The sequence below is a fragment of the Sus scrofa genome, chromosome 6, assembly GCF_000003025.6.
Source record: "Sus scrofa isolate TJ Tabasco breed Duroc chromosome 6, Sscrofa11.1, whole genome shotgun sequence".
Taxonomy (NCBI): domain Eukaryota; kingdom Metazoa; phylum Chordata; class Mammalia; order Artiodactyla; family Suidae; genus Sus; species Sus scrofa.
The window spans coordinates 119734810-119747155 of record NC_010448.4 but is presented as its reverse complement, the minus strand read 5'-3'; the positions used below and the strand labels follow the sequence as shown (position 1 = coordinate 119747155).

The following is a 12346-nucleotide window of genomic DNA, read 5'->3' as shown; positions in this document are numbered from 1 at the left end:
ATGGGTTATTTGTTTTTTCTTTTAATTGAGTTATACAATCAGAAACAGGAAACTACAGGGTCATCAGCACTGTGATGAGTGGTCCCTCTTTATATATTAACCCCTTGTCAGATATATCATTTGCCAGTATCTTCTCCCATTCAGTAGGTTGTCTTTCATTGATGGTTTCTGTTGCTGTGTAGAAGCTTCCTAGTTTGATATGTAATCCTATTTATTTTTGCTTTTGTTTCCCTTGCCTGAGGAGACATATTTAGAAAAATATTGCTAAGACTGACTTAAAAGAGTATATTACCTATGTCTTCTAGTTTTATGGTTTCAGGTTTTAAACATTCATATCTTTAACCCATGTTGAGTTAATTTTTGTGTATGATGTGAGATGGTGCTAGTTTCATTTTTTGCACGTAGCTGTCCAGTTTTCCCAGCACCATTTACTGGAGACATTATGTTCTTAAGAAAATTTAAGTTTAACTTTTTAAGCAGCAAAGAGGCTTGGAAACATTATGAAGTATCTAAGTTACTTATTTAAAGGGTTTCTAAAAGACAGGTTGAATCCAAGTCTATCATTAAAAAAAAAAAAAAAAAAAAGTATATCCATGTTCCAGGAAAGATTTAAGATAGCTAAACTGTTACTATTTTATGTTCTTTTTTTAAAATTCTTTTTTGGTTGTGCCCACAGCATATGGAAGTTCCTGGGCCAGGCACTGTATCTGAGCTGCAGCTGTGGCAACTCCAGATCCTTAATCTACTGTGGCAGGCTGGGGATTGAACCCGTGCCATCTTAGAGACAATGCTAGATCCTTATCCTGCTGCACCATAGCAGGAACTCCAAAGGAATGGTGACTTTTATTTTTGACCATGTCCATGCATGTGGAACTTCCTGGGCCAGGGATTGAATCTGTGCCACAGCAGCAACAGCGCCAGATCCTTAAACTTTAGGCCACCAGGGAACTCCACTATGTTAAGTTCTGATGTAAATTTTAGACCAAAAAAATAAGTCTTCATCAGAGCAAAAGAAATGCCTCTTATGGTCAAATATTATGAAAGGAAAATAAAAAGTTATAGAAATGAAAATTTTGGTATCTGAATCATCTATAAGCAAGAGTGTACCAGAGGTCCTGTTGTGGCTCAGTGGCAGCGAACCAGACTAGTATCCATGAGTTTGCGGGTTAATCCCTGGTCTCACTCAAAGGTTAAGGATCTGGTGTTGCCGTGAGCTGCAGTGCAGGTTGCAGACACGGCTCAGATACTGCATTGCTGTGGCTGTGGTATAAGCCGGCGGCTACAGCTCCCATTTGACCTCTAGCCTGGGAACTTCCATGTGCTGCAGGTTCAGCCCTAAAAAGAAAAGAGTGTACCTTACTTCTGCATGGAAAATAGAAATTATGTTTAGATTTTACTAATATAATTATGCAAATGATTATAGGAATACAAGGACACACATTCTTTATTCTTTTTCTGAATTAGTGTTAAGGCTGTAGACACCTAGAAAGGAGTGAGTGGACCCTCTTATAAAGGCCTCAAATTTCTTATGAAAGAAAATTATGTAAATAATGAAAACTTAATTAAAGGAGGAGAAAATAATCATATAACCACTCAATGTCCATATATATCTTTACTACATACAAGGACCATTTTTACATTTTTGATCCTCACAATCACCCTACAAGGCAGCCAGGTTTCAGTTTTTCATTCTAATGAAGTATTTTCTCCATAAACACTGAAGAATGCCAAGAAAATTTTGCTCTTGGACCCTAGATTCTGTGTATTTTAAGAATAAACAGAAGTTTTTTAAAAAGCTGTTTTTCTGAGTTAGTTTCAGAAACTGTATTGAACTTTTTTTTTTTTCATAGTCCATCCTTTACAAAGAAGATAAGAAATTTCTGAAGTCCACCTTTGGATTCTTTTCGGATTCACTCTGACTAAGCAACATTTTTAGTTGAGAGAAGCGTTTCTTTGTTTTGTTCACATTCTTTGAGGAACTAATAGGTGTTGACTGTCCAGATGTAGGTGTTCTGAAAAGAAACATAAAGCCACATTTAGGGGTGCTAACAAATGACAGTTCTTCCTGCTTAGCCTAGGTGCCTGCTGCTAGAATCATTTTCCACTCTTCAATAATAATTATGGCCATATATGAGCAGTGGCTGTACCCAGCACAGTCATTCCCATTCTGTAAAAAAAATCTCCTCACTAAACAGGCTACAGGCAACATTTAGGAGATATAATGGGTTGGTTTTATCACACCTGAAAGAGAAAGCTGAAGACAAAGTGTCATAGGTCTGAATTCCCTATAATTCTGACATCAAAATTCATGACAATTCTAAGCAAAGACTTTAAAAACATATTTCTTCACAGCTCAAGACCACGTACGTCCCTTCTCAAACGTGAAGAACCTCAACCTACACGTACAGGTACCGTTCCATTCTATCTTACCCCTCTTGAACAGGGCAGATATTTTGTATGACTGATTGTATATTTCAATGCTTTTTACCAGTGCTAAGCACAGAGGAGGCCTTCTAAAAATATCTACTGAATAAATGATGCTCCATCTGGTGTGTGTGTATTTATGCCTCATTCTATTTCATTCCCTCCAATTGTGTGCTATCCCCCCAAACAATATTTGGGGCTTGTCAGTCTCATCCTTCTTCTGACTCCCCATCTGTACAAAAAATGCGAAATGTTTTTCTCATTCCTGCATAAATCTAAGAAGCAGTCTGGTCTAAATGTAAGTGAATTATTTTAAATATGCCATGTTTTCTTTTGTCTGCATGTGTCTAATAAAGTGGAAACTTCCATGATGAATTCCTATCATACCAAGAATCAAAAATAATTAAGAATATAGAGAAAAGTGGACTTGAAATTTTAAATGTCAAACCCAATATAAAAACCTCATTTTGGTAAGCAGAAATAATTTAGTCCTTACTGAATTTTGTTATTTTCACTAAAACTGCCAGACTCTTTTGTAACAAAATGTTTAAAAATTCCTTTCACAGTTTCTATGGAGTTAAATTTACTGATTAGCATAGTGAATAAAATATTGAGGATTACTAAAAATAAAACATGTGCCTAGTCACAGCATTAACTTAGTATCATTTCACAAATCCCTATTCAGTTAGAATTCCATAGGAATTTCTGGTAGAGGAAATGGGCAAGAACAAAGGTTTAGAGCAAGAAAGTAAACTGTGAGTGGTTCAGTTTTGTTGATACATAGGATGAATTAGGGCAAGTAAGACAGGTAGACAGATTGGTGCCAGGTAGTGGGGGCTGGAAATCCATTCTGGAGCATTTGTTCCATATGCTACAGAGTGAGGTGCTAAAGGCTTCTAATCAGAACTGTGCTTATAAAAAATATCACACTAGCAGGGCTTGACACTAGAAGCAGGAAGACCCAGAAAATGATTGTAGTAGTCCTGGCAAAGGTGAATAAAGACCAGAACAGATAGCAGCAACAAGGAGAAAAAGGAAAGAACACAGACACCCTGGAATTAGGATGCATAGAAACTGGAGACTAGGTGGACCAGGACTGAGGGAGTGGGACTGTCAACTCCACACACTGCTTCAGGTCAGGATGTCTAGAAGGGAATGTTCATTTACAGAGTAAGGAATAAGGAGGATGGGCAGGTCTGTGTAGTTGGTTACGGGAACAGGTTGGGGGGCTGAAATGGATATATTTAACAGGTTGCTGGGAACAGGCCCAGGGAGAGGTTGGAAGTAGAGGAAGACCCTGGAAGTCACATGCAGAGATGACTTCCGCAACTGCATGGTAATTTCAGGGAATGCATATTAAACAGAGAAATCAGAACTCAAAGGTTAACACTGGCAATTTAAATAGCTTAATGGATTGAGATACCTGAAATTCAAAGCTGGGCTCTTGCCTTTGGAACCAGACATAACAGGATTTAGATTTGCAGAGCTTAGAGTCTTTCTCTCTGGGGTCTTCAGGCTGAGTTTACTTGCAGGAGTGGAAGGATTGCTCTTGAATGCTGATAGAGAGCTTCTACTTTTACCATGATGCTTGACTGTTCTGTTGCATGTTTTACAAGTAATCAGCTGCCATAAAAAAGAAAGAGTGGTGGGTCTAATTTCTCTTATAATTTAACCTGAAATAGTCTGAGTTCTTATAAATTTTTTTTTTTTTTTTGTCTTTTTTTTGTTGTTGTTGTTGTTGTTGTTATTGTTGCTATTTCTTGGGCCGCTCCCACGGCATATGGAGGTTCCCAGGCTAGGGGTTGAATCGGAGCTGTAGCCACCAGCCTACGCCAGAGCCACAGCAACGCGGGATCCGAGCCGCGTCTGCAACCTACACCACAGCTCACGGCAACGCCGGATCGTTAACCCACTGAGCAAGGGCAGGGATCGAACCCGCAACCTCATGGTTCCTAGTCGGATTCGTTAACCACTGCGCCACGACGGGAACTCCTGAGTTCTTATAAATTTAATCCAATAAACTGCATATTCATTAAATTCATATAACATAAGGGACTAAACCAGGGAGCTTACAATCTAGGAGCAGGAATGAAAAAAGACAAAATTTTAAAGAAAATCTTCAATAGAAAGTTAATGACTAGAGTTCCCACTGTGGCATAGTGAGATCAGCAGCAACTCTGCAATGCCAGGATGCAGGTTTGAGCCTCAGCCGAGCAGAGTGGGTTAAAGGAACCAGTGTTGCCACAGCTGTGACATAGGTTGCAACTACAGCTCAGATCTGACCCTTGACCCAGGAACTTCACTTGCCACAGGGTAGCCAAAAAAAAAAAGGGTTAACAACTTTTTTAGGAGTTTCCTGGTAGCCTACCAGGTCAAAGATCCAGTGTTGTCACTACTGTGGCATGGGTTCAATTCCTGGTCCAGGGACTTTTGCATGCCACAAGTGCAGCCAAAAAAAAAAAAAAAGTTAATGTCTAAACATTTGTAAAATGTAGAATTCTGGATCCTTAACCCACTGAGCGAGGCCAGGGATCAAACCTGAGTCCTCATGGATACTAGTTGGGTTTGTTACTGCTGAGCCACGATGGGAACTCCTAAAACACCTTTTAAAAGATGACAGAGTCTCTACTTTCTTGATGTGAAACTGTGTTCAGGGGAATGGAGGAGACTGGGGATGATAACCCTTTAACATCTGGGAGGATGTTCTTTATAACAGCAGCAGACATTTCATACTCTTTGTAGACAAACTCCAAGCCTTTTCCCTATAAAATATGGCAAAATATCACTGAAACTTAATCGACTCCTTCAAACCCTTAGTGATTCTGTAAATACAGGTCTAAAGTAATTTATAAAACCAATTAAATGAATGCTTACATTCTCATACCTCTTCACTTCATTAACTATAAAAATTGACTTACTTTTTGGGATTCATTTTTACAGACATTTTATAGCTAAGTGCTATCTTCTACAAACCCGACTCCATGCACAGGATTCAGCCCAGGCCTCAAACTAGTTTAGCTGAGAATACTCTGTATTCATGAGAGGGTAAAGACGCATTTATAGAGGTCCATGTAAGTTACTTCATATTTTATATAGATGAAACAGTCAATTTTATGAAAAAAGCAAAATCCACTTACCTGCCCAATACTGATAAACTCCTAAATATGGCAGTTCTAATCCAGGTTATTACTGATTATAGTCTTGGGCCATACATAATCTGCCATAATGTCTAGTGTGCCAAGCACAGTGCCTGGTAGTAAGTAAGCACTTGAATAGCTGATAAATGTTAACATGTATTCGATTTTGGTTGTTTTATTCCACTTTACATCCCCGGTACATAGGATTGTTTGGCATAAGATAGATCCTCAGTAAATGTTTGATGAAGGAACATAAGATGCAATTACCTTTGTTGGGCATAAATTTAAATACATACTCTGACATGGAGGTGGGTGCCTGAGTAAGTGACACTAGTACCTAATACATAAAGCTCTTGCCTTATGTATACCTAATACATACTGCTATTTCAAGAAAAGGACCATCACCTGAGAAAACTTAGCGGTAACTGCAATTCAGGTGACATCACACTGGTGAGCCTAAGAGATCCTCAAATTTGTGAAAATATAATTGTGTTCAACAATAATATTTGGGGAGTTCCCATCGTGGCGCAGAGGAAATGAATCCATTTAGGACATGAGGTTTCAGGTTCAATTCCTTGCCTCGCTCAGTGGGTTGAGGATCTGGTGTTACCATGAGCTATGGTGTAGGTTGCAGATGTGGCTTGGACCCCACATTGCTGTGGCTGTGGCAGCCGTAGCTCCAATTCAACCCCTAGCCTGGGAACCTCCATATGCCTTGGGTGTGGCCCTAAAAAGCAAAAACAAAACAAAACAAGGGCAACAGAAAGTTCATGAAGTTTGGTTTTAGGTAACTGTGAAAAACAAAAATAAGCTATACTCTTTATGTAACAGTAATCAAAGAAATCTTATGGGAGTTCCAGCTGTGGCATGGTAGGTTAAGAATCCAAATGCAGTGACTCAGGTTGCTGTAAAGGCTTGGGTTTGATTCCTGGCCCAGCACAGTGGGTTAAAGGATTTGGTGTTGCCACATCTGTGGCGTAGGTCACAGCTGGGGCTCGGAGTCAGTCCCTGGCCTATGAACTTCCATATGTCTCAGGTGCAGCTGTTAAAAAAACACAAACCTTGGAGTTCCTCTTATGGCTCAGTGGTTAAAGAACCCGAGCAGGATCCATGAGGACACGGGTTCCATCCCTGGCCTCACTCAGTGGGTTAAGGATCTGGCATTGCTGTGACCTGTGGTATAGGTTGCAGATGTGGCTCAGATCCTGCATTGCTGCACCTATGCTGTAAGCCGGCAGCTGTACCTCTGATTTGACCCCCAAACCGGGAATTTCCATATGCCATGGGTGCAGCCCTTAAAAAAAAAAAATCTTATGTATATATTTTGACAGTCTAAATATACTACTGTAAACCTCTGAGTTATATTCAGGCTAATTCTTAACCTCACCTTAAGTGAAAGAAAATTCACTTCATTTATACATAATGGAATTGAAATCTTACCAATACACTTTTGGATTCTTTGTACTTTTCCAGAATTTTTGCTTCTTTAAAACTGAGTGTATAATTTCTTGCTTCTCGATTAAGAAGTTTCTGTATTTTGGGTGTCAGTTTGGGCTTGGGCTTGAGGCGCACTCTAGACTTATCTGGAACCAGCAACTGGAAACAGTATGGACATGTTCCTTCAAAAGTGCTTTTATCATCTAAAATTATACAAATGAAATTCATGATTCAGCAAATCAGAATATTCTGTTACCTCAGTCAATGTTATAAATGCAAACAAGTACATTATTTAACATGAGAAAATGTACATTTTCCTTAAGCTAACTCAAAAATGAGTTTATAAAGATGAATGGGCAATAATTCATTTTACAAAACATAATTCTGTTCATTCACTCCTTTGAGCAACAGATAGGTAAGTCCTCACTCATTGCTACATGTTTTATTACTTGCTACCAAGTTAAAAAAAGGCAGTATGTCTTGGAGTTTCCGTCATGGCTCAGCCATAACAAACCCGAGTAGTATGCCAGTTTGATCCCTGGTCTTGCTTGGTGGGTTAATAATCTGGCGTTGCCAAACACTGTGGTATAGGTTGAAGATGCAGCTTGGATCTGGCATTGCTGTGGCTGTGGTGTAGGCTGGCAGCTATAGCTCTGATTTGACCCCTAGCCTGGGAACTTCCATATGCCTTGAGTGAGGCCCTAAAAAAATTAAAAAAAAAAAAAAAAGGTGGTATCTTACCAACTATACAGACACATTTATCACAAAAATAACAAAATATACTTTCACTTTTCTTTTTTAAACAATTAGCACAAGAGTTCCTGTCGTGGCTCAGCAGAAACAAATCTGACTAGCATCCATGAGGATGCAGTTTCCATCCCTGGCCTCGCTTGGTGGGTTAAGGATCTGGCGAAGCTGTGAGCTGTGGTGTAGGTCGTAGACAGGGCTTGGATCTGGTGTTGCTGTGGCTGTGGTGTAGGCCAGCAGCTACAGCTCTGAGTAGACACCTACCCTGGGAACCTCCATATGCCACGGATGCGGCCCTAAAAAGGCAAAAAAAAAAAAAAAAAAAAATGCAATTAGCACAGTTTCATGGTTCATGAGCTGGGCTTTGTCTGCAGGTATTTCTCTCAGTACAAGGTAACAGGACAAGAGACTTGCCCCAAATCCTTCATGCAATCAAGAAAGCATTCACTGACCATCTACCATGCTAGACTGTGGAGACATAAATTTGGAAGTAAAGGAGTCGCTATCTTTATAGAAATTTTGTTTCTAGGGAGCCCTAAGCAAATGGAGACTGTAAGAACTGTAATAAAGTATGACTAAAATATCCTGGAAATTATTAAACTCTGCATGGACTTGCCAGAAATACTTCAAAGAGGCTTAACAACAAAAGTCCAGATAGGGAGTTCCCTGGTGGCACAGTGGGTGAAGGATCAGGTGGTGTCACTGCTATGGTGCTTCAATCCTTGGTCTGGGAACTTCTGCATGCCACAGCGGGGCCAGGAAAAAAAAAAGTCATAAAAGGGCTTTCAGGGGAGTTCCTGCTGTGGTGCATGGGTTCAGAATCCAACTGCAGTGGCTCTGGTCTCTGTGGAGCCATGGGTTCAGTCCCTAGCCTGGCACAGTGGTTTAAAGGATCCCAGTGGTATAGGTCACCACTGAAGCCCGAATTCAGTCCCTGGCCCAGGAACTTCCATATGCTATGGATGTGGCCATAAAATTTTTAATTTAAAATTTTGTTAAAAAAAAGGGCTTGGAGTTTCTGTTGTGGCTCAGTGGTAATGAACCTGACTAGTACCAAGAAGATTCAGTCGATCTCTGGCCTCACTTAGTGGGTTAAGGATCCTGAGGTGCTGTGGCTGTGGTGTAGGCTGGCAGTTACAGCTCCTATTTGACCCCCAGCCTGGGAATCTCCATATGCCTTGGGTGAGGCCCTAAAAAAGCAAAAAAAAAAAAATCTAAATAATACAGAAATAAGGGCATTCAGGTACAAGTGCAGAGAAAAAGGAAGCCTCATTATTTAGGGAAAGGTGAGGTGTAAAGGTGACCCAGCTGAAGAGGAAGGTGGGCACACTATCTGTTAGTAAATATTTACTGGTGAGCACCATGCTAAATGCCAGGGATACAACAGCGCTACAATAAGTTAAGGACCATGCTTGTAACTTAGCACTGCCAAAAGTAAAATTCACTTATATTTATTGACTGTTAAGTGCGAGGCACTGATTTGGGTTTGGGAGACACTGAACAGTGAGTGAACAAAGGACAATTCATGGAGAGAGACAATAAATACAAAAACACCAAATGTTAAGTGCTGAGAAAAAAGACAGGAAAGGGAATGCAGACTGGCAACGGATTTGATATAGTCTTAAATCAGGGTATCAGGGAAGGCCTCCTGGGGTGGTATTTTCTTTATTTTTTTCGTCTTTTTAGGGCCCCGCCCTGGGCACATGGAGGTTCCCAGGCTAGTGGTCGATTCAGAGTTACAGCTGCCGGCCTACACTACAGCCACAAGAACTTGGGATCTGAGCTGCGACTGTGGCCTACACCACAGCTCACAGCAACGCTAGATCGTCAACCCACTGAGTGGGGCCAGGGATCAAATCTTTGTCCTTATGGATACTAGTCGGGTTCCTTAACCACTGAGCCATAACAGGAACTCCCTACGATGATATTTTCAAGAGATCAGAAGGAAGTGAGGGAGGCATCCAAGCAGATATGTGAGGTAAGAGTTCCAGGTAGAAGGAAAAGCCACTGCAAAGGCCCTGAAATGGCATAGGGGCGATAGTGGTTGGAGTTTAGTGAACGAAAGGGAGAGCAGGTCTGAGAATTAATGTGAACCTATGACATAGGTCCCTGTGGTCCTTTCAAAAGATTTTCACTTTTACTCCGAGAATGGGCAGTCATTTCATTTCAGAGTTTGCAGTGGAGAAGTGACATGATCTAGACTAGGTTTTTATTAGGTTGACTCTGGCTGCTGGACTGGGAATGGACGGTAGAAACACATGGGAGCTGTTGGCAATAATCAGGAGACTGATGGCTTAGACCAGGGCGGATGTGGAGAGAAGTGGATGGATGTGGAGAGAAAGGCTAGATAAAGGGTGTATTTTTGTTGTTGTTGTTGTTTTTAGGGCCACACCTATACCATATGGAAGTTCTGAGGCTAAGGGTCGAATCAGAGCTACAGCTGTCAGCCTATGCCACAGCCACAGCAATTCAGGATCTGAGCCGCGTCTGCGACCTACACCACAGCTCATGGCAACACCAGATCCTTAACCCACTGAAGGAAGCCAGGGATCAAACCCGAATCCTCATGGATTCTAGTTGGAGTCGTTAACCACTGAGCCATGAAGGAAACTCATGATATTGGGTGTATTTAAAGCCAATGGTAAAGCTCAAGTTTTAGCTTAATGTGAGATTCAAAAAAAGTTGTCAAGAAGGCATCTGGGACATTCCCGTTGTGGCTCAGCAGGTTAAGAGCCCAACATGGTATCCATGAGGACGTAGGTTTGATTCCTGGCCTCACTCAATGGGTTAAGGATCCAGTATTGAGTGTAGGCTGCAGATGGGGCTTGGATTTGGTGGATTTGGTGTTGCCATGGCTGTGGCTTGCGGGGACAGCTGCATCTCCAATTCTACCCCTGGCCCCTCAGAAGTTCCATATGCCTCAGGTGCTGTAGTAAAAAAGGGGGAAGAAAAAAAGGCATCTGGATGAGTCTAGGATTCCACAGAGTGGTCTAGATTGGGGATATGAATTTGGAAGACCTCAGTATTCAGAGTTTAAAAGCCATGAGACTGGATGAAATATTGTCACCAAGGAATTGAGTGTAGCTAGAAAAGATGCCCAAAGGTTGAGTCCTTGGGAACTCCAACATTTGTAAGTTGGGGAAATCAGCAGGAAGGAGAGGTATTGGCTAAAGAAGTAGGAGGTGAACTTTGTAATGACCTGGAAGCCAAGTGAGGAAACTATTTCAAGTAGACTGATCAAAGCGTCAAGTGCTGCTAACAGGTCAGGAAAACTAAGGCACGTTAAGCAATTTGGATTTTTTTTTTTTTTTTTTTTTTTTTTGCGAAACTGAGACGCCTGGCCGAGGCGGGATAGGAGGTTGTGATGGCAGAGAATGGATCAGATTTTTTTTGGACCATTCTGAGCGCTGTGCAGAATGGAGGGGAGCGAGGCGACGCAAGCCTGACCCATAACGAACGGGCGTCCTCCCTACCGTGTGACGAACTGTAGGCCCAGCTGCAAAAGAGAAAGAGACTCATAAGGGACTAGTTCACACCCTCTCGCCTCCCGCTTCCCCGTCCTCTTTCCCTCTCTTACAGGAGATAGCGGGCCTGGCCCGGGCAGCTATCTTGTAGTTTCCATGCCGCAGCCTCAAGGTAGTGCTTCTGCCTCATCGTCACCGCCAATTCCACATCTCTGATACGCAGGGACGCAAAGAGACTCCGAAAGCCGGCTGGAAACTTTGACGTCAGGATCCGAGCTCCCTCTGGAAACAGGCGCCCTCAGCTGAAGGGTTCCGGTTCCTTTGCGTCCGGTCCCCTGCGCTGGCCCGCCCTCCCTGCGCCGGGCCCGCCTCCAGGTCCCTAGCGGTCCTCGCTGGCCAGGCGCGGATCGCTTAGTACAAGAGGCTGTGCGGAGCAGCTTGATTGGGCCGGGGTGGCTAGGTTGAAAGCCGAGTCTGACGCCTGCTTCTGGTCTTTATCTGATTGATAGCCTCCTCTCATACCGGTGGTCATTTCCTCAACCGCCATCGCCCCCTAGATTTTCAAGCCCGGGCACTGACTTGCACCCGGGTAGGCGGAAGCGAGGCCCGCAAGGGGGCAGCTGCGAGAAGCGCGGTTTCTGGTCTCCAGTCCAGCCTGCTCTGGGCAGGTGCACTAGCGAGCTTATTTTATTTTATTTTTTCCTGCTTTTTTTTCTTTTTTTTTTCTTTTTGCCATTTCTTGGGCCGCTCCCGCGGCATATGGAGGTTCCCAGGCTAGGGGTCGAATCGGAGCTGTAGCCACCGGCCTACGCCAGAGCCACAGCAACGCAGAATCCGAGCCGCGTCTGCCACCTACACCACAGCTCGCCGCAACGCCGGATCGTTAACCCACTGAGCAAGGGCAGGGATCGAACCTGCAACCTCATGGTTCCCAGTCAGATTCGTTAACCACTGCGCCACCACGGGAACTCCCCCATCCTACTTCTGTGAGGTGATCAGCATTAACAGTTGGGTGTCTCCTCCTTCTATGTCCTTACACACATAAGCACATGTACAAATGTATAAATATCCTCAGTTTCCACATACACACAACAACAACAACAACAAAAGATACCGGGAGTTCCCATTTTAGCACAG

The 12346-nt window shown here is 42.6% G+C and overlaps 1 protein-coding gene across 1 annotated transcript; it reads right to left on the bottom strand.

Moving 5' to 3' along the window:
* C6H18orf21 (chromosome 6 C18orf21 homolog) lies at window positions 1427-11768 on the bottom strand. The gene is made up of 5 exons (XM_003356410.3): window positions 11323-11768; window positions 11219-11241; window positions 7002-7201; window positions 3848-4047; window positions 1427-2012 (listed from the first exon to the last, which is right to left on the bottom strand). Exons 1-5 carry the CDS (start codon window positions 11397-11399, stop codon window positions 1859-1861), a joined length of 654 nt encoding a protein of 217 aa, XP_003356458.1. The 5' UTR covers window positions 11400-11768; the 3' UTR covers window positions 1427-1858.

What these genes read in the sequence shown, in the direction of transcription:
- C6H18orf21 (XM_003356410.3), bottom strand. Translation starts at nt 11,399, where the DNA reads ATGAGGCAGAAGCACTACCTTGAGGCTGCGGCATGGAAACTACAAGAT. An exon ending in GGCCAGGCCCGCTATCTCCT is followed by an intron (nt 11,242 to 11,322) that starts GTAAGAGAGGGA and finishes TCTCTTTTGCAG; the next exon opens with CTGGGCCTACAGTTCGTCAC. An exon ending in GGCCTACAGTTCGTCACACG is followed by an intron (nt 7,202 to 11,218) that starts GTAGGGAGGACG and finishes GTATAATTTTAG; the next exon opens with ATGATAAAAGCACTTTTGAA.